Genomic DNA, 24,148 nt, shown 5'->3' with positions numbered 1-24,148 from the left:
TCCTTTTTGATAATATTTAAAATGTATGCATCAATGTTCATTAGGAATTTTGGTCTATCTTTTTTTTTCTGTTTCAACTCTGCCTTATATATTAAGATCATATCTGTGTCATAAATTGAATTTGGTAAGAATTTTCTTTTTCTGTTTTTACAATTTATATAATATTTAGAATTAATTGTTTTTTGAATTTTTCTAGAATTGTTCAGTTTCTTCTGAAATTTTTTAAACTATTTCTTTTTCTATTAATTTGGGTATTTAATATTTTATAAATATTCATTTATTTCATTTAAATCATTAGTTTTATTGGAATATAGTTGATCAAAATGGTTTCCATAATACCTTTTATGTCTTCTATGCTTTTTAACTTTTTTTAATCAAAAACTTATATAAAGGCATGGATGACATGCTTATTAAATTTGAAGATAACAAAATGCTGGGAGGAATAGCTAATATTGGATGACAGGCTTGGGTTACAAAATGGCCCCGGGGAAGGTCAAAATAATGGGCCAAATACACTGATACGGCATTTTTAAAACCAGATCTAAGATTTCGTTGATATAAGAGACTTTCAATAAATAAAAAAATTCCCCTATTAATGAAGATTGGCACCTGATCTACAACTTATGTCTTAGAAAGTTACCTGGGGCACTGAGAGCTTAACTTATATTCCCAGGGTCAGTCACCCAATGTGCATCAGAGGCAGGAAGAAATCCTAGGTCTTCCTGATTCCAAAGCCAGCTTTCTGTTCATGACGCCATACTGCCAGCTATATGACATTTAATAGAAATAAATGTAAAGTCCTACATTTGGGTTCAAAAATCAACTTCTAAAATGCAAGATGAAGGAGGCATGGCTAGACAGCCATTCTGTCTGAAAAGACATAAGGAATTAACAGTGTGTCTTAGTATCCAAAAAAAAAAAAGACCTCACGTGATCTTAGACTATATTAAGAAATGTAATATCTACAATGTTGAAAGAGACAATCCCATTGTATAGGTGCCATTTGACCTGTCCTGTTCAAATCTCATCCAAAGCATAGTTTTCAGTTCTGGGTACCATCTTTCAGGAAGGATATTAACAAGATGAAGAGGATCCTGGGCAGAGGTGTGCTGGAGCCAGCTCTTACTGGCTTGTGAGAGGTGGTTATAAATTTTCAGTGTGAACATTTATACCTCAGACATCCGTAAACAATACAAATCAGGGCTTGATTTATTATTTTTTTTATTACCTAGACTTAAGAAAGTGATAATAATGTAGTTTAAACTAAAAAATTATGCCTGTGCATACCACCACCACCCTCAACCCAGTTGTTAAACATTTACCTGCATCCCCCTGTATTGCTCTGTAAACATTGCTGCAGTTCATCAGTAGAAAGCTCAGATAATGAAGTCCTAACCAGGCTGATGGTCTGGTCACTGTGGGCTAACAATAATAATAAAAACTAGTATTTATACAGTGCCTTAAGGTTTGCAATGTGCTTTGCATCCATTACTCATTTGAGCCTCACAACCCAGAAGTTCTGTGGAGAGTAAGTAGGGTGGTAAAGGGCCATGAGGCTATTTAGCCTGGAGCAGAGAAAACTTCCCTTTTTTTGGGGGGGGTGAGGCAATCGGGGTTAAGTGACTTATTCAAGGTCACAGCTAGTAAGTGTCAAGTGTCTGAGGTCGGATTTGAACTCAGGTTCTCCTGACTCCAAGTCCAGAGCTTTATCCATTGCAACGCTTAGCTGCCCTGAGCAGAGAAAACTTCATTGGTCCCTGATAACTGTCTTTTGAAGAGAGATTCTACTTCTGCTTCTTGGCTTTGGGTTGGAAGAGTTAGGAGCAGTGGGTGAAAACTACAGATAAGCAGATTTTAGTTTGATGTAAAGGAAAAGATTCCTAAAATTAGAGATATTTAAAGGGAAATGCTTATTTTATAAGGTAAAAGATTCCCTGTCCTTTAAGTTTTTTTCAGGAAAAATCTGGATAACAATTTGTTAAGTATATATAGAAAGGATTCTCATAGATGCATTGGACTAGATTGCCTTAGAGGTCCCATCCAACTCTGAAATTCTATGATTTACTTGAACATCATCTTAAACAAAATATCACTATGTGTATATGTGGTTTTAAAACAACCAGCTATTTTGCATACCTATGCCTCAGTCCCCTTCCATCAACATAGATTGCCAGATGTTGATTATATTAAAATTTTGTCATGTTTCATCAAAACAATGTGGCATCAAGAATCTTCCTGGTAGTACAGTGTTGCAGTTCTGTATATCAAATGGCCAATACCAGATAATATTGTTACATGGCAATAGATAGTGAATGTATATGATACACTCGTTATTCATTGACTATGCATCTACTCTTCTTGGACTCTGCCCACGTGCACCACAGATATTTAAACTAATAATTTTCACTATCTGCCCTCCACATATTTAATAGCACTTTTTTTTCTTTTTTGAATGAAGTTCGAGTTGCTTAACTCAAATAGGCAAATGGATTTGTGATCTTATTGATTTGGCTATTCCCTATACTGCCCATATATACTTACATATCCAGGGTGACTCTTATGCATGTTCTCCAATGTTTGACATATTGAAAGTATTCCTAGATACATACTGCTATCAAGAATACACCTGTGAGTCACTTGGGGCAGCTAGGTGGCATCACAGAGGTAAGCCTGGAGTTGGGAAGACCTGAGTTCAAATTTGGCCTCAGACACTTAGTAGTTGTGTGACCCTGGGCAAGTCACTTAACCCTCTAGGCTGCCGTTTCCTCATCAGTAAAATGAGCTGGACAGGGAAATGAGAAACCATCTTTGTATTGTAGTATATTTACCAAGAAAACCCCAAATGGGGTCATGAAGAGACTGAAACAACAACAAAGTGGATCACTCAGGCTGTGTACCTGTCATCCCTCAATCCTTTACCATGTAATCATCCCAGCTTCTTTTTCTATCAATCTTTTTCCTTATGACATCTTTTATTTCCATTCTTTGAAGTTCCTACTTGTTATATGTTAGATTCTTAGGCCTACTATATGCCCCTCCTTTGCCCTCTGTGTGATATTTATTTTCATTTTTTCAGAGAATTGGAGGTAATCAGTGACATAGCATTTTTGAAATGTTTTATTTTTATTTACACTACCTTAATTTTTAAATAGATCACTTACTCTTCTGCTACCCAATGAGCCAATAAAGAATTAAAAAGAATGAAGAGAAAAAAGCAGTTCAGCAAAATAAATCAACACATTAACCAAGCAAGTGAATGCAATGTTTCACATCCTTTATTCCTTACCTCTGTAAAGAAAGGAGGAAAATACGCTTTCTCATCTCTGAAGACAAGCTTAGTAATTATAATTACACAGGTCAAGTTGAATAAACAAACATTTATTAAGTACCAACTATGTGCCATGCTATGAAGGCAAAACTGAAAGAAATGGGCAACACATTGGACAAGGGAGTGAGGGTAGATCACGGTGGGGGAGATAAAGAAGTTGATGATGACTCCTAAATTGTGAGTCTTGGTGACTGGGAGGATAGTGGTACCCTCTATAGTAATGGGAAAGATAGAAAGGTCTTGGGGAAAAAGATGTGTTCAGTTTAAGATTTCTATGGGACATCTGGTCTGAGATATCCAGTAGACAGTTGGAGATGCAAGTCTGGAGGTTAGAATATCGGTTAGGATTAGATAAGTAGATCTGAAAATCATCAGCATAGAGATGATAATTGAATCCATGAGAGCTGATGAGATCACCAAGTGAAAAGGTATGTAGAGAGAAAAGAAGTGATCCTAGGACAAAATCTTGGGGCATACCCACCATTAGCAGATGTGACTTGGATGAAGATTCAGCAAAGGATACTGGAAAGGAAGGCTTCAACAGGTAGGAGGAGAAATAGGATTAATGTCACAAGAACATGTAGTGAACAGTATCAAGGAGAAGAGGGTGATGAACAATGTTAGAGCATTCAGTTTCAAGTTTTTTATTCATTCATTTGTTGTAGTCATTGTGTATATTGTTTTCCTAGTTCTATGTATTTTGTTCTGCATGAGTTTATCTCGTTCTTCTAATGCTTCTCTGAATTATTCTTATTTGTTCTTAAAGCACAGTAATATTCCATTGTATTCACAGACCACAGGTTGTACAAAAAACTATCTTTCAGCGAGCATCCATTTTATTTTTACTTCTTTACTACAAATAAAAAAGGGGGGTGTTGCTATGAATGTTTTAGTGTATATGGGACTTCTCTGTCTTTGAACTCTTTAGCATAGATGTGTAACAGTGGGATTTCTGAGTGGGTATGGACATTTTAGTCACCTTTTTTATAGTATAATTCTACATTGCTTTCCAGAATGGATAGCTAATGCATGGTTTTGCCAACAGTGTTAGTGTACCTATCTTTCTGAGGCTTCTTCAACATTTACTGTTTCCATCTTTTGACATTCTTGCTTATTTTTTCCTGCACATTTCTCTTATTAATGATTTAGAGTGATTTTATATATGATTGTTATTCAAAAATTCAAATGGATCTCTGATCTCATTGATTCAGAAGTTCCCTCCAATGATGTGAATCACAACCCATGTATACCTGCCCATCTTGAGCACCTCTGGTTCATGCTGGAGCCCTTTCTTCTTTTTTTGGTACTCCTGATATTGTAAGGTTACTAGTGGAATACTCCAGCTATTCAGAACTAGCTAGTGTTGTAGTAGATAGAGGTTCATGGAGACCTGAGTTCAAATCTGGATTCAGACACTTAGGTAAGTCACCTAATCTCTGTTTGCTTCAGTTTTCTCAACTGTAAAATAGAGATAATAATAGCACCCATCTCTCAGGATTGTTGTGAGAATCAAATGAGATAAGATGTGCTTAGTACAATGACTAAGCATTACATAAATACTTATTCCCTTCCCTCCTTCTACCTGTCATCTTTTGTACTTGCCACATAACCAATCCATCATCTTTGCTCAGCATAGGATTACTTGATGACATCTTTTACTCTGGGTCTTCTTCAGGGCACCTTATCAATCATACGCTGTAGCCTGCTCACACTCCCCACTTATCTTCCATTTTACTCTGTGTTACACTCCTTTTTCATTTTTCAGAGGCATTTGGATTCTATGTCTTGCTGTCATATAACAACGCCAATAAAATGTTAGTATTAAAAAGATATGCCTTTTCTTTCAGAATGCATTGCAGACATGAGGGACATCCAGTGCAAAGTTTCAGAGAAGGAAGATGAAGTATCATGTCACTCTGACAGTTGTGAAGATGACATATTAGAATAGGGAGAGTCTGCAGGGAGGTAGATCAATTAGAAACTATTACTATAGTTGAGGCAAGAGTCAATGAGGGCTTGAATTTGGGTCATGGTTATGTGAGTTGTGAGAAGAAAATTCTTGGGAAAGATGTGAAGGTAAAAATAGTAAGATTTGGCAACTAATTGGATTGTGTTTATGTGTGTATGTGTGTATGTAAGGTAGAACAAGAAGTCAGAGATGATACTGAGGTTGAAAAATCTATCTGGCCAGAAGGATATAAGTGTCCTTAACAGATATAGGAAAGTTTGGAAGAGTGATGGGGTTTTTTTGGGGGGAGAGAAGAAGACCATGAATTTTGTTTTGGGTATGTTGAGTTTGAAATGTCTATAGAATGCCCATTTTGAAATGTCCAATAGAGAGCTTGTGATGCAATGAAACTCAAAAGAAAGCCAGGGCTATAGGTATATAGATCTAGGAGTTTTGTGCAATAGAGATGCTAATTAAGTCCATAGTAGCTAAGATGATACAAAAAATGATATTATGTAGAGAGAGAAAAAGGCCCAGGACAGAACTTTTGGCTATACCAAGAGTTGAGAGGATGTGATATAACAAAAGAGCAGTCAAAGGAAAATAAGAAGGAATGGCCAGACAACAAGGAGAAGAACTGAAGAGAAACCTGGTAATCACAAAAACTAGGACAAGAGATACATAAGAAGAGATGGTGGTCACTGTAAATTGCTGCAGAGAGCTCAAGAAGGGTGAGGACTGAGAAAAGACTATCAGATTCAGCAACTAAAAGATCATCAATAAGTTTGAAAAAGTTTTAGTTAGAAGCCAGATTAAAGTGAGTGAGAGGAAAGGAAATGGAGGCAATGAATAAAGACAGCTTTTTCTAGGGATTTGACTGACAAATGGAGGGGAGAAATAGGACAATAATTTAAAAGGATGATTGGATCCAGGGAAAGTCTTTTTATAGATGAAGGAGATTGGGGAATGTTTATAGGCAGCAGGAAAGAACCAGTAGATAGGGAAAGAATCAATAACAGAGGTAAAGAGATGACTAAGGAATCTAAGAAGATGGGAGGGGATATGATCAAGGGTACATGTAGAGGTATTGGCCTTGGCAAAAACACAGCCTACCCTCTTAGTAGAGTGGAGCAAAGGTGGAGAGAGTGGGGAATTATGTCATTGGGGATTTGCAATAAAGGGGAGAAGAGAGAGCTCACAAAATCTATTTTCTCAATAAAGTATGGGATCAGGTCCCCAACTGAGAGGATCAGGGATTGGAAAGTGTGAGAGGTTTGAGTAGAGAAGTGAAGGCTTGGATCAATTTTTGCAGGAAGTAGGAAAGAGAATAAATTAGGGAGAAGTAGAAAGGATTGCCTTGCTGTAGATAGGATCCAACTGAGTTTATATAACATAAATTTATAATAGACCCAGTCAGCTTGACTAGATGACGTCGTCTAGGTTCATTCAGCAGCATGTGAGTAGGCACAAAAGAGACACATAGTGAAGTAATCCAAGATTTAACGTTTGTTTTTTTAAAATTTTACTATTTTATTCTGAACTTAAGAAATAAAACAAGCATTTACATAACACAGTAGAATAGAAAAAAAGATAATTGTACATGATATGCAAATCTATTATGTACAACTTGCTATTCCTTTTAAATATGTAATGTAACTTTCTTTTTTCCTTTTTTTTCTTCTCTCTTGCCCCTTCACCATAGAGAAGGCTGTTATCTGAATGCAGATAGCATCTTCCTTCATAGGTCTTTTGTAGTTAATTTGGGTATTTATAATAGTCAAAATGAGTTAGTCACTCAAAGTTGTTCTTAAAATAATATTGCCACTATTGTATACGATGCTTCTTGGTTTTGCTCGTTTTGCTCTTCATTATTTCATGCGCATCTAGTAACTTTATGTTTGACAAGTGAAAGACTTAAGTTTGGGGGATAATAATTCATTATTTGGTAAAAATTGGTGTGAAAACTAGAAAACAGTCTGGCAGAAATTGGGCATAGACCAACATCTTACACCATTTACCAAGATAAAGTCAAGATGGATATATGACCTAGATATAAAGAGAGATATTACAAGAAAATTTCAAGATCGTGGAACATATTACCTATCAGACTTGCAGATAGGCGAACAATTTGGGTTGAACAGGATTAAAGTTTGATAAGTCGTGAGTAACAATAGGATGAGGGGGCCAGGGATTTGAGAGTCCAGGCCAAAGTAGAGTTGAACTGATTAACTGTTGAGTCCAGGTTGGTAAGGTAGGAAAGTGAAGTCAGAGGAAGGATAATGGCTTGAAGCTAAGGGGTGGAGGTATTGAAAGTCATGATGGAGAGGAAGTGCTTAGGTAAAACAAGACTCATGATTTGGATACTTGGAAATTTTAGACCAGCTGATCCAATAAATTATTTTTCTCAACGTTAGAAATACATGACTGTTTTCTCCTTGTAAATTACAGATGAGTTCGTTAGAATCTGCAATTGTTCTATTAAGTATACATTCTGTCATCATATTATTTTTCATAAGACCCTTCCTAGAGTATTCTGTTCAGTATGTATTCCACCATCTAAGAGAAGGCTTAAGTTGTAGGAAATGATGACAATTGAAGGGTTGGAAAAAATAGGATATATAGGAGAGATTAAAGAAACAGAAATGTATTAACTTGGAAAAATTCCCAAATGAAAAGTCTCATGCAAAGAAAGGGTGGTGGTTAGTTCTGGGGAGGGGAAGCACTCGTTTCCTTTTTTTTTTTTTGTAGATTTAATTCCACTTCCCAGTTTTAAATAGATGTAAATGACCTGAGGATGACCCTCCAGCCAGTATGCCTTACTCTTTCCTTTTCTTCTCTCTTTCCCTTTTCTTTGAAGTCCATTCCCAACCCCAAATCCATTTCCTTTTCCAGATTCTATATATGTAGTTTGGTGGAAGAGCATTAGTCCTAATTAATGGTGATCCAAAAAAACATTCTAACTCCTCTTCCCTACCCCAAGCTCAGTGTGATGTTTTAGAAGAAATTATAGCTGGAGAAATTTAAAAAATGATTTCTTAATAATGTAAGGAGATGAGGAGAATGGGAGGGAAGGGGGAAAAAGAATGAATGACAAAGAATAGGAAAAAAAGACTATATACAGAATATTTTCAACTGGAAATCTTTACAAATAAGATATTGTCCATTTTTTTCAGGATGGTGTAGGTGAAATCAAGAGGAAAGATTATCATTCAATGACCATTTTTCCTTCTCTTTAGGACCTGGACTTATTTTTATCATCTACCCTGAAGCAATTGCTACTCTTCCTTTGTCTTCTGCTTGGGCTGTGGTTTTCTTCATCATGCTGCTCACATTAGGAATTGACAGTGCTGTGAGTAACCTCAAGTACCACACTCAGAGATAGGGCACTAGCAAGCTAACACAGACTAAAGCTTTACCAGTCCCATATGAGAGGAATTAGAATTTACATTGATTAGGGCACCCTTTCTTCAGATTCCATAAAGACTGCTGTCCTTTGATCACTACGATATCATGCTTTGTCATTACAGTATACTTTCATAATTATGTTATCATACCCAAGCTTATGTTTATTTTATATTGATCACATTTGAGGCTGGTTGTTTCCTACTGTGCTTTTATCTCAGAGAGACTATATATCTCTAAATAACACTGTAAGATAGATTATTTCTGGAAGATTTCCTTTAGATCCTGCTCATCATGTGTGAGTTCTTATAAGCCTTAACGAGAGAATGCCCTTTCCCTGTGCAAGATTGCCTGTCCTCTTCCTGATTTTTTGCCTTAATCATCTGTTATCCTGGATCTTGGAGACTAATGAAGTTCAATTCAATGTTATTTAAATAATATTGATGTTAATTAATAACATAATGTTGTTAAGTTCAATGCCAGTTAAGCCTTTACTATGAATAAGGCTCTATTTGAAGTTATAGTAACACAAAACAAAATGAAAAACAGTCCCTGCTATTGAACACTTCACATTCTATTTGGACAATACCACATGTATACAGCTAAGTATATTACACAGTAGGGATGGAAGGGGACAAGGAAGAAATGAGACAAGGACTCTAGGAATATTGAAGGAGGGAAGGAACACTAGCAAAATTGAGACCACCATGCTTTGTGGTCTCTGGTCCATAGTCACTATGTATCAATGACTGGGCTAGTACCACACTGGAAAACAAAACAGAACTCTGTATGTGTGCATGGGTAGTGTATGTGCACGTGTGTATGGAACCTTACTTAAATGGATCAGGCAACAGCTACAAAACTGAACAATTATGATCTGATCAGGCATATAGTTACTAAATTTTTTCCATCAGTGAACTAATTTTTGTCCACTCAAGCAAATTTTCCTGTCATCTGAAACAACTGAGAAACCTGTTATTATCATGTGCCTACATACTGCACAATCATTTTGTACCTAAAGGGCATTTAAATATTTGTTGAATTGAGTAAATGGTAAGATTAGCAGTGAGGTGGGGGAAAGGGGCAGTGTTGAGGGTTGGGGTGATAAGGAGGAAGAAGGAGCTCCATTGCCTTAGGGCAGACAACCATGGGTCAGTACAGAATTGCATAATTCTGTTTTCATCATTTCTATTCAAATCTAGTATGTAAAAGGTAAACCCTGTGGGGCACAGGTAGCTTCACATATTAATTTATTTCGTGTTCTGTTTATTCCATTGTAGATGGGAGGAATGGAGTCTGTGATCACTGGACTGATTGATGAATTTAAGTTTCTCCACCGGCACCGAGAGCTTTTCACCCTATTCATTGTCTTGTCAACATTTCTAACCTCCCTCTTCTGCGTCACCAATGTATGTCACCGACACTCTAAATGTTAATCTGCCAACTTGATTCTTGAACTAGGTCTTCTGCTGATGAGAGCCCCCTTTAAGCATGAGGGTATCTTTCCTGTGTACACAGTGTTTATATATTACATTCTGTTCTGCCAGATCAAATTTAAGCCCCAGAGTTTACAGAAAGCAGCAACTTCTAAAGTGCCTGTGACTTGTCATACCATTCATTAACATCTTACTTGGTCTGAACTAACTTTAACAGCAAGTCATTTTATTGAGAAGTGCACTGTATTAAAGTCTATTCTCTGGGCTTTAGGGCTTAGGAGGGATTGGGGCAAAGAGTCAAGTTGTTGTGACGTAAATGCGACACACATTTTTGGACATGGCCAATGACAGAATTTGTTTTACATGATTATGAATATTTGTCATGAGGGTTTTGTTTTTCTTTTTTTTTCCCCCATTGGAAGAGGATACAAGGGAAAATAAATATTTGTAAATTAAAAAAAAAAGTAGCCCTCATAGCATTTGGCCCATTCTACTCTTAAATTTAATTTCAAGTCTTTGGAGAGAATAGTGCAGGTAAAACTCAATTTGAAGAATATCTTTGTTCTAAAAAGTTTCATGTAAATTGAGTTCTTATAAGCTGAATGATGGTTTAATTAGTGTGGATTGCTGTTTAATGACAATCTGTTACGAATCCTTTTGTAAGTAAATAGTGACTTGTGAAATGAGTAATCACCTGCTAATCAGCAGCAATATGATCTGGAAAAAACAATGGATTCATAGAGGCCCTGTGTTCTGGGCTCTACTCAATTACTTATTAGCAGTAGCTTGTGCCTGGGACAACACATTTAACCTCTTTGGTCCCAAGCTTCCTCATACATAAATTGGAGAATGAGCTCTCCAAAGTCCTTAGATTCTGTGATCTCTAACAAAAACAATAATAACTGACATGTTTATAACACCTTAAATTTTATATCTCGTTTACTCATGACAACCTTGTGAGGTACATGATGCATTCATTTTTACACTCATTCAGCAGATGAAGGAACTAAGTCCAAGAGAGGTGAAGTAGGTATCTGCCCAGGTCTTCCCGATTTCACATTTGGTGTTTTAGCCATTATATTATAACTTCCTCTCAATCCATATTCAGTACAGTACCTAAAGCAAGATATACTTGTACCCTTGAGTATTTAAGATATTGGCCATTGATTGTTCTGAATATCTTGAATCTCTGAAAGTCTCTTACCTCTTCCCCAGGGTGGCATTTATGTCTTTACACTGCTGGACCATTTTGCTGCAGGGACCTCTATTCTTTTTGGAGTACTCATTGAAGCCATTGGGGTTGCATGGTTTTATGGTAAGGAGAGATACCACATTCTATGGTGGCATGTATGGTTGGAAATGGGTCAGGAAACCAGTTTCCCTGAGTTCTTTGTGACCAGGGCTGAGCTCCCTTCAGCATGTTTATTAGTTGTGGTGATGTTTTCATTGACAAAGCTAACCAGAAGATAAAATAAATGTTAGCTCATGAAATTTAGTTTCTGATTCCCTAGAATATGACGGAGTGTAGACCTGGCAATTGTTTACTTAGGTTAAATCAGTATAAAGAGGCTGGCTAATCAAGGCATGCAAAAATAATCTACTACATTGATCAAACTACCCATATAATTATTAACTTTCCACTGAACTTTGTGCTATATCAACAGCCTAAATATGATGCCAAGTACAGTTTTTTGGGAAAATGTAACTATAAATACTGATGGAAGTTTGGAGGTGATGAAACTATAAAAGAGTAAGTTAAAAGTTCTTATTCATTAACTCTAAGCCAGCTTGGGGATACTTTCACAGTAACTTCTAGCTTACCATTTATAACCCCTAGCTCAAAACCCACAGTTCTGACCTCAAACAGACTGGGTTTGGAGAAAACCTCTTAGAGGTTTCTTCATAATTAGTGATATCTGTAACTCAGGTTTCCCTCTGAATTTAAGTTTCACAGTTCCCCAAAAAGGTTCCCAGCTCCCACATGATCATCAGCTTTCCAAGGCATAGGACATTGAATGAGTTATTAATAAGCAAAAATTACAGAAAGGACTTGTTTCTATCCCATAATTAACCAAGAAAACTATCCCCTCTAGTGGGAGCCACATATACACTCTGAGTATCACCCTGGGTTTGAAGCTTCCCTATGTAGGAAAAGAACTAAATATTCCCAAAAAGTTAGGCAATTTATTCTCTGTTGAGCCCCTTTCCCAAAAGACTTCTGTAATTTCTCCAAGCTTGTAATGCTATCCTGGAGTTAAGGTTGAGGTCCCCACATATGGGAAAAGAATTTGGGGTTTCTACAGAGTTAATTCCTCTCCCCTGGATGTGTCCCGCCCTCACGACTCAGCAGCAGTGAAAGACACAGTCTGAGTTTTCTCCTCTTCTTTGTGGTTCTGTGCCTCATTGTGCTTCACTTACTTTGCGGCTGCCTTCAGCCCCCCACGGTATCATTCTCTTTGGGGCCATCATGTAGAGCTCAGTGACAAGGTCTCATCACTCTGTTGCATTGTTAGTGCAAATATCTGTAGCTGCCATCTGCTTCCAATTGTCTGACTTTCTCAAATAGAATTATAGCTCCTTCCCCCACCACTAACCTGCCTCTGAGTTAGTTAACAAATGTCTAGCTGGCAGACAAGTGGATCCCAAGGCAGCTAAGACCCCGGGCTCACCTGATTCAACTTATGGTTTTCAAAACTCACTCCTATCCAAGTTAGGTGACTTCATTCTTCTCACTTTTCTCCAGACTCAGGGTGCAGTCGGTTGACCATCTCCTTAACCTTCATGGTGCTATCCTCCATTGAATCTTTTTGACTTTAGGTGAAAACACTTGCTCCCTCCTTTCCAATTGCTTTTCCCTTCATCCCCAACCTCCACTAGGCCCATGTCATATGATTACCCTGATGGTCCAAGAAGTATCATTGGAAAAATCTGACGGGAAAAGGCAAACCTGAACCCCTAGTGAATGCTCACAGCTACTGAGATGTCAATGGCTCATGTCCCCATTATATGTCTAGTAGTGCAACAGGTTGAGATTCTTCCTTTACATGAGAAAAATAACAGAAAATAAGATCTTGCTTTCAAATACGATTTTCCTTCTCTGACTTCCTGACACAGTCCATTCTCTTCATTTTCCCTTTAGCTTACAGTATATGTATAGAGCTAAAAAGCCCTTGCACGTTTTAAGGAAATAAATATGGCTTCTGAGGAGCAGTCAGAAAATGGACCAGAATATTTATATGTCTGATGCATCAGAGAAGTTATTCTGATTTTCCCCATATTTCAAGGACAAAACTTTCACAATAGGACAGCAACATTTATGTAGTTTTGAATTTGAATTGTGTTTTGAATTTGTGTGTGAAGAAAAACTGCCAAAGGTCTTTCTCCTCCTCCTCCTCCTTCTCTCTCTCTCTCTCTCTCTCTCTCTCTCTCTCTCTCTCTCTCTGTCTCTCTCTCTCTCTCTCTGTCTCTCTGTCTCTCTCTCTCTCTCTCTCTCTCTCTCTTTCTCTGCCCCTCTTCAAAGAAAGGTTATATAAATATGTTTGATGTTTACCGACACTTTCAAATTCAGCAATAATTGATATTCACATTTGGGGGAAAAATAGTTGTTTTAACCTCATGCTAAGCTCAGCATTTAGCACAGTGCCCAGCACATAGTAGGTGCTTGATTAATGTTTATTAATTGATTGATCATAAATATCTTCATTTGAAAAAGAGTGATTGGGTATGGGCAGTAATTTTTTTTTTGGCTCCAAAATATTACTTAGACTTCTTGCTCATTAATAATATATTCCTACATTAACTCAATACACTTTTCTGTAGTTTATCTTGTCATCAGTAAATTCAGAACATTTCAAATGGACTCTACCACACAAGGTCCCTTAAAGATTGGCATGTGAGCAGCACCTTACGTTAATAAAAGCTTAAATACACCAAGGAATCAGGCCTGTTACATATATTCTAATTGCACCTCAGCCAGTCGGAAGTCTACGAGTGATTGATTAGGTAAATACATGATGCAGACATATTGAGGCCATGTGCCTAGGGTGTTTCTCTTTAGCTTTCCACCATAAAACAACAAGAGAAAAATTCTTGCCAAAAGATATTGCTCTAGATGCTAAATCCACTGAAGTTACTTCATCTTATCAGTATTTTTTGGGGAGAAAATGTTTTATTTTTCTTAGAGTGCAGCAATCATAATTTACAATTTAAAATGCCATTTAGAATATCTAAGAGAAACGTACGATTGGTAATGATGTGAATTTACTGTTTTGATTAGGATTATAAGAACATTGTAAAATGTAAGATATAGGACCTCTAAACACTAAAAGTTTTGCATACTTCTAAACCTAGGACTACTTGATAGCAACCCAAGTGGCAGGTTTGGGGCCTCCAAAAAGACCCCCTGAATATGCTCTCTACTGTGCCTGAAATTCTTGTCATTAGCTAATCCTTGGATTAAAGCTATAAGGAAATGCAAATGTTGCCATAGAGAGAATGCATTAAGATACTAATACCTCAGTTTGAATTATTTGATTGTTAGTTACTTGACTAATTTAATCCCATCAGCAGTCACCATGAATTTGGGGTTGTCATAAGTGTCTACTTTGATAGAGGCCCTCTGAGACCTCTGAATGACTTCTGAGACTCAATCTCTGACTAAACCTAAACTTAACTCTTCGGACAGCTGCCATATGATCCACTATCTTGAATTGTGGGGGGGGAAGGGAAGTGTTTGGATTGCAATGACCCAGTCACTGATGGGATTTAATTGATGGGAAGGGACATGTTGCAGGTAAGATTTAATGTGGTGAGAGGTGAAGGAAAAGTTCAGAGCATAGGACCCTCCCAAATTGGTGGAATCTCACATGGCCAGCCCTAGGGAGGTGGAGGTGAGCATTAGGGTTCTGGATTCTTGTAAAAGATGAGAATGGCAAAAGAAAATACATAAAAGGCAATAAAGGAGGGCTAAAGATAGACTTTGCCTGTTTCACAATTTTGCCTCAGAGTTGCATCTGTGAGATAGACTCATTATTCTGCCTCTCAGAGGAAGAATGAAAAACTGAGTGGCACCTTCAGAGAGGATCTTAGAAACTTAGAAACTTAAGATCTCCAAATAAAGTAGTTGTTGGCAGAAGAAATGTACTGCACACTCTTATCACCACAAGCTGATTAATTTCTGAGTCATCTGTTCCAACTCAATTCATAAATAGGTGTGTTTGGCCCTGGGTCATTCCTGTCCCAATCCTTCCCTTCTCCCAAAACATGGGGAGCTGCCAGAAGAGTTTCATTTAGATTTAGTCAAGGATGAGGTCCAACATGCCTTTAGAGGGCCCCAACCAAAGTGGACAGATCTCATGACCCCAAATTCACATGCACTATGATCATTGATGGGCCCAGTGAACCTCCATCATGTCTCATGATGATGTCCGTGATTATCAAATGTTTTTCTCTTTTCTTCAGGAGTTGGTCAGTTCAGTGATGACATTAAACAAATGATCGGTCGGAGACCTGGCTTGTATTGGCGGCTTTGTTGGAAGTTTGTCAGCCCTTGTTTTCTTTTGGTAAAATAATGTTCTTTTAACACTTTTAAAGGATAATTATGTGACAATTTTTCATTCTTCACAGGTCTTTATCAGTCTTTACCATTTACCCTTCTTCATTGCCTTCCACAAATAGACACATTCCTTTGGATTTTAAAGAGGAGGCAAGCTTGATGTAGGGAAAAGAATATTTAGAGAGCCAGTAAACCTGGGTCCAAGATCTGATACTGACTTTATGGTCTTGGACAAGTGATTTAACTGTGTTTGGCCTCCATTTCTTCCCCCACAAAATAAGTACATTGGAATAAATTATCTCTAAAGTTGCTATAAACTCTCCGATTCTCTAATAAGTAAACTGAAGGAATTTGGAGCATTCTTTAGAAGGGTTACCAGGGATCTTTTGAAAGAAAGGAATTTATAGGTAGAATTTGTCACATTTTCTTAGTGATATCTCCAGAAGTGGTGCAGTATTAGTATTTTTTTAAAGGCCATATATCCTGGATCCTTCTGAGCTTTTATTTTCTAATTTCTTCCTTTTGTTCCTACCTAGAAGAATACAAATTTTTAAATCTTAAAAGAGATTACGTTCCTAATCTGATAAGCTTGTTTAGTAGTTACTGGCCATCTGTCCTTGTTCCTTTTTGATCAGAAATAACTGATACTGAATTGTCATTGGGGAAGAGATGGGACAGAGTGGGAGAGTACCCAAAACATGGTCATTTATGATCAAAATAGAAGAATTTAAATCTTCAAAATGGACTATAGTAAACTTGGAAAATCATCCTGTAATGCATAAGTAGCTCTAAAAACTCAACACCTTTATCATTTCCTTTTGTCAGTGCAGGTTAGTTCCCATAGTTTCACTGTGGTTATTGAAATAAAGGTCAGTGGTTCAGTCCTGGTACTGTCCAGTTTGATTTATGCAAATAACAAAATGCTTTTATCCTCTGCTGCCCTATGGAGTTTTAACCCTGGTCCATCCAGTGGTCACAAAGGGGGGGTCACAATAGAGGGTAAACCTGTCAACATCATGAAAATAACTCAGAGCATATTTCTGCTAATGAGTCATTAATGTTGTTTTTGTAAGGTATTTATTTAGTGTCAGTCACCTAAATTCTCAACCCTATGCTAAGTTCTAAGGGGACTCAAAGGAAAATTCTTACACTGTCAGGAAAATAAAATTAACATATGTGAAGCAATTAGGGAACAACTCAGAACAAGGATTATCTTTGTTTTTGTGTTCCCCCATAGAACTTAGCATATTAACATGTTCATAGGAGGCACCCAATAAGTATTTATGAGTGAGTGAGTGAGTGAGTGAGTGAATACTTTGGAATGCTCTATGTGATGGTAGTTCAGAGGCATGCTAATTTTACTTCTAAAACAAAGCAATTTCATTAAAAGCCATTTTATAATTAGTGGAATAATTCTAAATTTTCCTGCATTGTTTTATTCTTGAAACATTTCGTACATGTCCGATTCTTTATAACCCTGTTTGAGGTTTTCTTGGCAGAGATACTGGAGTGGTTAGCCATTTCCTTCCCCAGCTCATTTTACAGATGAGAAACTGAGGTACACAGGGTTAAATGACTTGCCCAGTTTCACACAGCTAGTAAGTGTCTGAGAGCAGATTTGAATTCAAGTTTTCTTGACTCCAGGCCCAGCACTCTATTCACTGTGCCACCTGGCTGCCCTAGTTTTAGAAAAGTTCAAAAGAAGAGTAAAATACTCCTAAAACTTCTCATTTGAAATTTCCTTCCCTATTTATTAACTCTCCTTTGTATTTCTCAGTCTAAACTCTTAAAATGTGATGATTTTTGCCTGACAGAGCTTTTCTGTCCTCTTTAAGAATTAACCCTTCAATACTTGATAAGCTATAGTAATGTTTTTGAGACTTATTTGAGATCAAGGAGATCTTCCCTTGTGAGAGACAGAATTCAGGTCACACTTTATGAGGCACATGAAAGACAATATCAGGAGGTTTTGGTAAGCCTCACAGGATGAATTTATCAGCTATTCGTTTTCAAAACTTAGAAGAAATCTTAATAATTTTACTTGTTGTAGACAAAATATCACAAAATTTTGAAACTACAGTCCATGGCAATACTATTTTCTATAATAACATGATTGCTGTGTGGTAGAAGGGGATAACAAATCATTGTTATTCTATGTTTATTATAATTTTTATGTGGCCGATCATTTGAGATTTTCAAAAAATCAAACTTATTGAGAATGGTGCACATGTGGAACAAGTCTCCCCCAGATGGTTTCTCTGACTTCAATCAGAGTCACAATTGGCAACTCATCTGAAAGATAATTTATACCAGATCAAAGCCGTTTGACATGTGAAATTATAGCCCTGCTGAAAACAGTTATTTTTCATAAATGTAATGCTTAATGGGTGTAACTAGTCAAATGAACCAAGAAAAATTGTTACATTACCAACTGATGTGAAATTCAGCTGTACCATAACCTCATCTATCCAGAACATAGCCAAGAATAAGGAAATGAGCCCAAACAGCTTGTGAGCAGCCAAAATAATTGCAAAGTCCAGGCACTAAAATTCATGCACTTTACTCCCAAGCAAGCTCCTCGGGCTCTTATTTTCCTTTGTTATCAATCTGGAAGCATTTGATATAGACCAAACAGCCACATAGTATACGGCAAAGAACACTGGACTTAAGATCAGAAGACCTAGATTCAAATCCCAGGCTGTCACTTCTAAGCTGTGTGACTTTGGATGAGTCCCTTAACCATACTGAATGTTAATTTCTTCATCTGTTAAATGAGATTAATTATAGTTAACATAGTAGAAAGAGTGCTGACCTTGGAGTCAGCAAGTACCTGAGTTCAAATCCCATTTCTGATATTGGCTGGCCAACTGCAGGTCAAACACTTATTCTCTCTGAGCTTCAGTTTTGTAAAATTGGGATAATATTACCTGTAGTACCAGCTTCATACACACTTCACATTATTCTGTGTCATCATAAAACACATATGAATTCCTGACCAATTTTCCTATTCATTATTTTTTATATTTTATAAATAACTTTCTAGGATTTCTAGGATCAATTTGAAAAACTGATTCCTGTATAGATTGCTTGAGTAGGTGGTCTTGTTAAGAAATGAACAGCAAAAAGATATTTTGCTTTTAAATATTACTGATAGCTTTTGTTTTTGCATGATGCTCATTTTTAAAATATATCTCTTCTCCTTCCTCTCTTAATGTATCTATTCTCTTTATCCTATCCAAAGAGCCATTCCTTGTAACAGAGATTTAAAAGGAAAGAGGGGTGGGTGGGAAGGAAGTTCAGCAAAACTAAGTAACTCATAACCTGAATTTGACAGCATATGTAACTAACATTCCACATTCATAGTCTTTCAGCATTGCAAAGAACAGAGAATGGTGTATTTTCTCTTTTCTTCTTCAGGAACAAACCTAGTTATCAGAACCAGTGTTTGGTTTCATTTTTTTTTTTACGAAGTATATTTAACTGAATAATACCTTGATTGTTGAAAATTTGCTTAAGGAAAAAATCTAACATGTTCTAGCAAGTAAAGTGATTTTCTCCTGCTAAATAATCAGATACTGAGGCAGTGGGACCTATTGGATACAGTTCTGGTCTTTGATTCAGGCAGACCAAATTCTGATTTGTATAGCTATGTGACTATAGAAAAGTCACTTAACCTCTCTGATTTAAGTTTCCTTATCTGTACAATGGGGATATAACAATACCTGAAACACCATTTTTCCCCCAAGATTATCATGTAATTTAAATGAGATAACATATGTAAAGTACCATGTAGACTTCAAAAAGTGACAGTCAGCTATTTATTATATTTTCCAGTGTCTTGCACACAGTAGGTACCTAATAAATGCTAGTTGAATTAAATTAAATTGGTTATCTCTTGACTTTTCCTCTCTCCCTCCCCTGTTTTCAGTTTGTGGTGGTCGTCAGCATTGTTACGTTCAGGCCACCCAACTATGGAACATATATCTTTCCAGACTGGGCCAATGTAGTGGGCTGGATAATAGCCACTTCTTCCATGGCAATGGTACCAATTTATGCCACCTACAAATTCTGCAGCTTACCTGGATCCTTTCGTGAGGTGTGTATTTGGTCTGGGGCACTGCACTGGGTACTTTGGTACATTCCAGATGTGGGCATGGTGTGTCTTCATATCCTGGGTTTCAGTACTCCCTTTGGTCAGGAAGATAAAGAATGGAGATGACTGAAATAATAGAAAGAGAAGGGAATGCTCATGGAGGGGAATATAGAATGCATACGTGTGTGTAAAATGAATTTGGCAGTGCTGGTATAGATAGACCGATGGTTGAATGCAGGTGAGAGCAAAAGGAAATCGATCACCACCTCACCCTCTAGCAGGTCCATTGGTATGGCACAGATTGAAACATATTTGAGAAACATTGGTCTGGAGAATTCTATATATGCATTTTTCAACACTAACATTCTTCAACACATCTTGGACTGAAACTGGGTTCTAATCTTGGTTCTGACAGTTGTGTACTCTTGGGCAAATTATTTAACTTTCCTGGACTTCAGTTCACTTATTACCAGTTGAGCAGAATGGATCTCCAATTATCTCAAAGATCCCTTTCAGCTCTAAAATTCTATGAACACATAATTCTTAGGAGAAAAAACAACATTGAGGCCCAATATTCTCTTTAAAGGAACATGAAACCCATTTTAACATGCAGGAAAATTAGAGATTCCTAGAAATAATCCTGAATTTTCACACTGTGATATTTCTTGGAAATTGTTAAAATTACAGTGAGCATTGAAATAATGTTGCTCAACATCGGTTCTGACAAATGGTGGGATAATGTCTCTAGAGGAGAGAGGGAATAGAGAAGAAGTGGGACAAGAATTGCAGTGACCCAAGGGGCCTCCTTAAAGGGCCAGTGGGTTTCTTGTGGGGCTTAGATTTAGTTTATAAAGATTAAAACTAAAATTTAGTGTCCCAAAGGTTGGTATTTAATTACTTTAATCATCTACCAGCTGATATAGAGTTGAAACAGCTGTGTTACTGTTTTGTGTGACTTTCATTTTTGTTTAACTGATTTGAAGTTTTATTGGAAAAACAAACTGAATGGGTTAAACTGTATGTGGTGACAGAGCTGTCCAGAGCAAGGGTTTCAAATCACCAGTGCAAGGGCCAGTTCTGGTTTGTAGCAAATTTATACCAATCTACAAAACTTTTGAAGTAACTAAGGGGTACAGTGGATAGAATATTAAGCCTGGAGTCCAGAGGACCTGAATTCAAATGTGACCTCAGACACTTACTAGCTGTGTGACCCTGGGCAAGTCACTTAACCCTGTTTACCTCAGTTTTCTCATATGTAAAAGCTGGAGAAGGAAATGGCAAACCACTTCATTATCTTTGCCTAGAAAACCCCAAATGGGGTCACAAAGAATCAGATACAACTGAACAACAAGAACAAAATTTTTATTGCTAAAGGACCTTCTAAAAACCTACGAACTCAAAAAAAGATTCTTCCTTCTCTATGAATTCTGCTTATCCCACTTCTGCCTTCCTTCTCTTCTTGGTCCCCATATCCAATCATTGCACCCCTTCATAAATACATACACACACAGCTAGAGAGACATTATGCTGAAGCTAAAATGGGGAAGGAATAAAACACCATAAAATTTAAATATTTTACCAGACCAAAGTATAATCAAAGTTGGGAAACACTGATCTGGAGTGGCTAGAGTATCCTCTTGGGAATTACTTGTCTCTTCCACATACTCTTCCCACCTTTTCCTTTCCCTACTATTATTCCTAAACAAATAAGTTTGGAAGCAGTACTGTGATGAAAGAAAAAGAAAGAGATCAATGGCTATTACACAGTCACTCAAAAATTATGCTGCCTTCACTTTATAAAAGGGAGAGAGATATCAAAATTGAGGAACAACACTGAAGAATTATTGATTTTAAAAGCACTTTATGTACCCAATAGGTACCTGTCATGATTCTTCATGATTTAGGTGAATGACAAGCACTACAGTTTGGAAACCTGGGCCTCAAGAAGGTCAAGTCCAAGATTACACAGAAATAAGAAGAAAGCTATGAACTTAAGAATCTGCCACTCTTGCATCTGTTTAGCAAGGGAAGTCACTGTCGAGCCATGTCTGGCTTTGCTAGAAAAGTGGGGAGAGTAATTGCCTCTTCCTCAGAAGACTAAGGTTTTTGGCAAGACAGCTGTCATTTCCAAAGAACTGTATAAGGGGAAAACTGGAAAAATCTTCACAAAGTCTGACAAATGGAAGTGTGTGCTTTGCTTTGTGATTTATTGTGTATATATATCCAGTTTGTGGTAATGGTGATACACAAGATAATGTATAGTGCTTTCTAGTATGCATTCCTCTCATTTTGAGCCCAGGAACCCTTAACCAGAGAAAAACAATCATCTAGGCCAGCTAGATTGTAGTAGATAGTAGATTAAGGGAGGCCCTTGGGTGGGTTCCTTTGAATTCCTCCAACAATCCACAACTCTTTCTACAAAAATCCAATTATTGGTCAATGTGATAATTGTTTTGTATGTTTTCATTCTGTTTCAGGCCTATCAATTTACAGGTATTTATTTAATAGTCTTGATAATGTCAGTGACAATCTCTCAGCCAAGAGGTGTTAGCATTTTTAAACAAAATATCTGGAGAAAGCTATTTAAATCAAAGTCAGGTGTCACTGGTGACAGAATTTTAGGTTAGTAGGGAAGGTATTCCGATAACAGAAGTCATAAACTTTAACTATCTGAATGGCTATTTATTCTGTTCTTACAAGTACTATAGTATAGTAGAAAATGTTTCACTTTACCTACGAAATGAAGAAAAGGCAACATGATTTCTAATATTTGTAAAATCTTGATGTAGGTTAAAAAGAAAAGTTATAGGTAGGACCAGTCTTAAATATAATTAGCTGAGTTGTACAAGGAACTAGATCCATCAGCCCTGGAGTTAGAGGACCTGGGATCAAATCTTGGTTTTGCCACTTAGTACCTATGTGACTTTGGGCAAATCACTTATCCTCTCTTGACCCAAGCTTTTCATCTATAGAATGAAGGCTTTTGACTAAATGTCTTATAAAGCCCCTTTAAGCCCTAAATCTATGGACCTCTAATTCATTAAACTGTTTCTGGGAAGCTGACAATCTACTAATTTGATCAATTCATAGATCATCGTGATCTTTTGTTTGCCTTTTCAGAAAAGACATTGGTATAAAAATTGAGCCAATCTCAATCCAGTCCTGGATATCTTCTAATGCTAACTAGTATCTTCCATGGATTTCTTTCAGAAACTAGCTTATGCAATCACTCCTGAGAAAGAACATGGCCTGGTAGAGAATGGAGAAGTGCGCCAATTCACTGTAAGTAATCACTGCTTGGAGGAGAAGGGATTTTCACCTTGGGCAGTGGCAGAGGTTTCAGTGCCTCCTGAGCCTGAGGATGTACTGACACAGTAGCAGCCTCTCTACTGACTTTCATTAAGTACTGCTGATGAAAACACACATTGCTTGGTGGCCTACTTTCTGATGACAAACCTATCCACAGTTAGGCTGAGCCTTAGGTAACAGGTGCAAAGTCCATCGCTAGACATATACCCAATGCCTTTCCAGCTTGGTAGGACCTGCCAGAAGTTGTGTGCCTCTGAGAACCCAAGATCACTTCTAAGATACCCACCATGGGGCATGAAGCTTCAGAGGGGGCTGGGATTATATATTAAATTAATAAAAGTATGTTTACGTAGGATCAAATAGAATGATAAAATTCTTAAAAATGTGTAACTAGTTATCCATAATCTCAACTGTTTGAAGTGGAATGTAATTCCCTTATATAGATAACATTCTTTAATGCTCACCTATACAAGCCACAATGTTTTATATATATACTGAACATGTTAGAAGAGCAACATGTCAAATCAGAGCTACCAGACATCTTTCTGGAATCACTTACACATATAATAATAGCTGCACTAATTAGAAAGAGTAATGACCTAGCTTGCTCATTATTGAGAAACTTTCCATTCCTGTGACTGGATAAACAATTCTGGGCAGTTTAAACTCAGGAAATTTACCCTGTCATTGCCTTGACTTAAACACTCCATTTTAACCTCTTGAGAGAAGCTGCAGTGACACATCTGAGTTAGAGGCAGAACTGGGACACATGTCACTCTGGAAGACTTCTAATATTTACGACAGAATTGTACACAGATACCACCCTCCTGACTTCAGAGATAGCCATTTTGGATTAAACCACTATTACTAAAAGAGCAAGAATTTTTCTCCCTTTCTATTCCCCAATTAAGGCATGAGAGGATGAACGTATATTTTATAAACTTAGGTTCTACATAAAGAGAAAGATCAGCTATCCTCATGTTTGCCATGGCTGCTGCTTTAAACATTCCTGTGGCCAGAGCAGCTAGGTACTACAGTAGATGAAGCTTTAGGCCTGAATCAGGAAGATCTGAGTTCA

At 37.2% G+C, this 24,148-nt stretch overlaps 1 protein-coding gene across 1 annotated transcript in view; it reads left to right on the top strand.

The window, feature by feature from the left end:
• The window catches only part of SLC6A3 (solute carrier family 6 member 3), a 96,829-nt gene that overhangs the window by 66,746 nt on the left and 5,935 nt on the right, over positions 1-24,148 (top strand). The window contains exons 9-14 of the mRNA XM_020976729.2: positions 8,513-8,625; positions 9,959-10,087; positions 11,330-11,429; positions 15,575-15,675; positions 19,597-19,764; positions 22,972-23,043. Coding sequence (XP_020832388.1) covers positions 8,513-8,625; positions 9,959-10,087; positions 11,330-11,429; positions 15,575-15,675; positions 19,597-19,764; positions 22,972-23,043 — 683 coding nt within the window. The remainder of the gene's footprint in view (positions 1-8,512; positions 8,626-9,958; positions 10,088-11,329; positions 11,430-15,574; positions 15,676-19,596; positions 19,765-22,971; positions 23,044-24,148) is intronic.

Source organism: Phascolarctos cinereus, unplaced genomic scaffold (genome assembly GCF_003287225.1).
Source record: "Phascolarctos cinereus isolate Bilbo 61053 unplaced genomic scaffold, phaCin_HiC Scaffold_4;HRSCAF=312, whole genome shotgun sequence".
Taxonomy (NCBI): domain Eukaryota; kingdom Metazoa; phylum Chordata; class Mammalia; order Diprotodontia; family Phascolarctidae; genus Phascolarctos; species Phascolarctos cinereus.
Note: the sequence above shows the minus strand (reverse complement) of the source record. Positions and strands in the feature narration are given on the sequence as shown.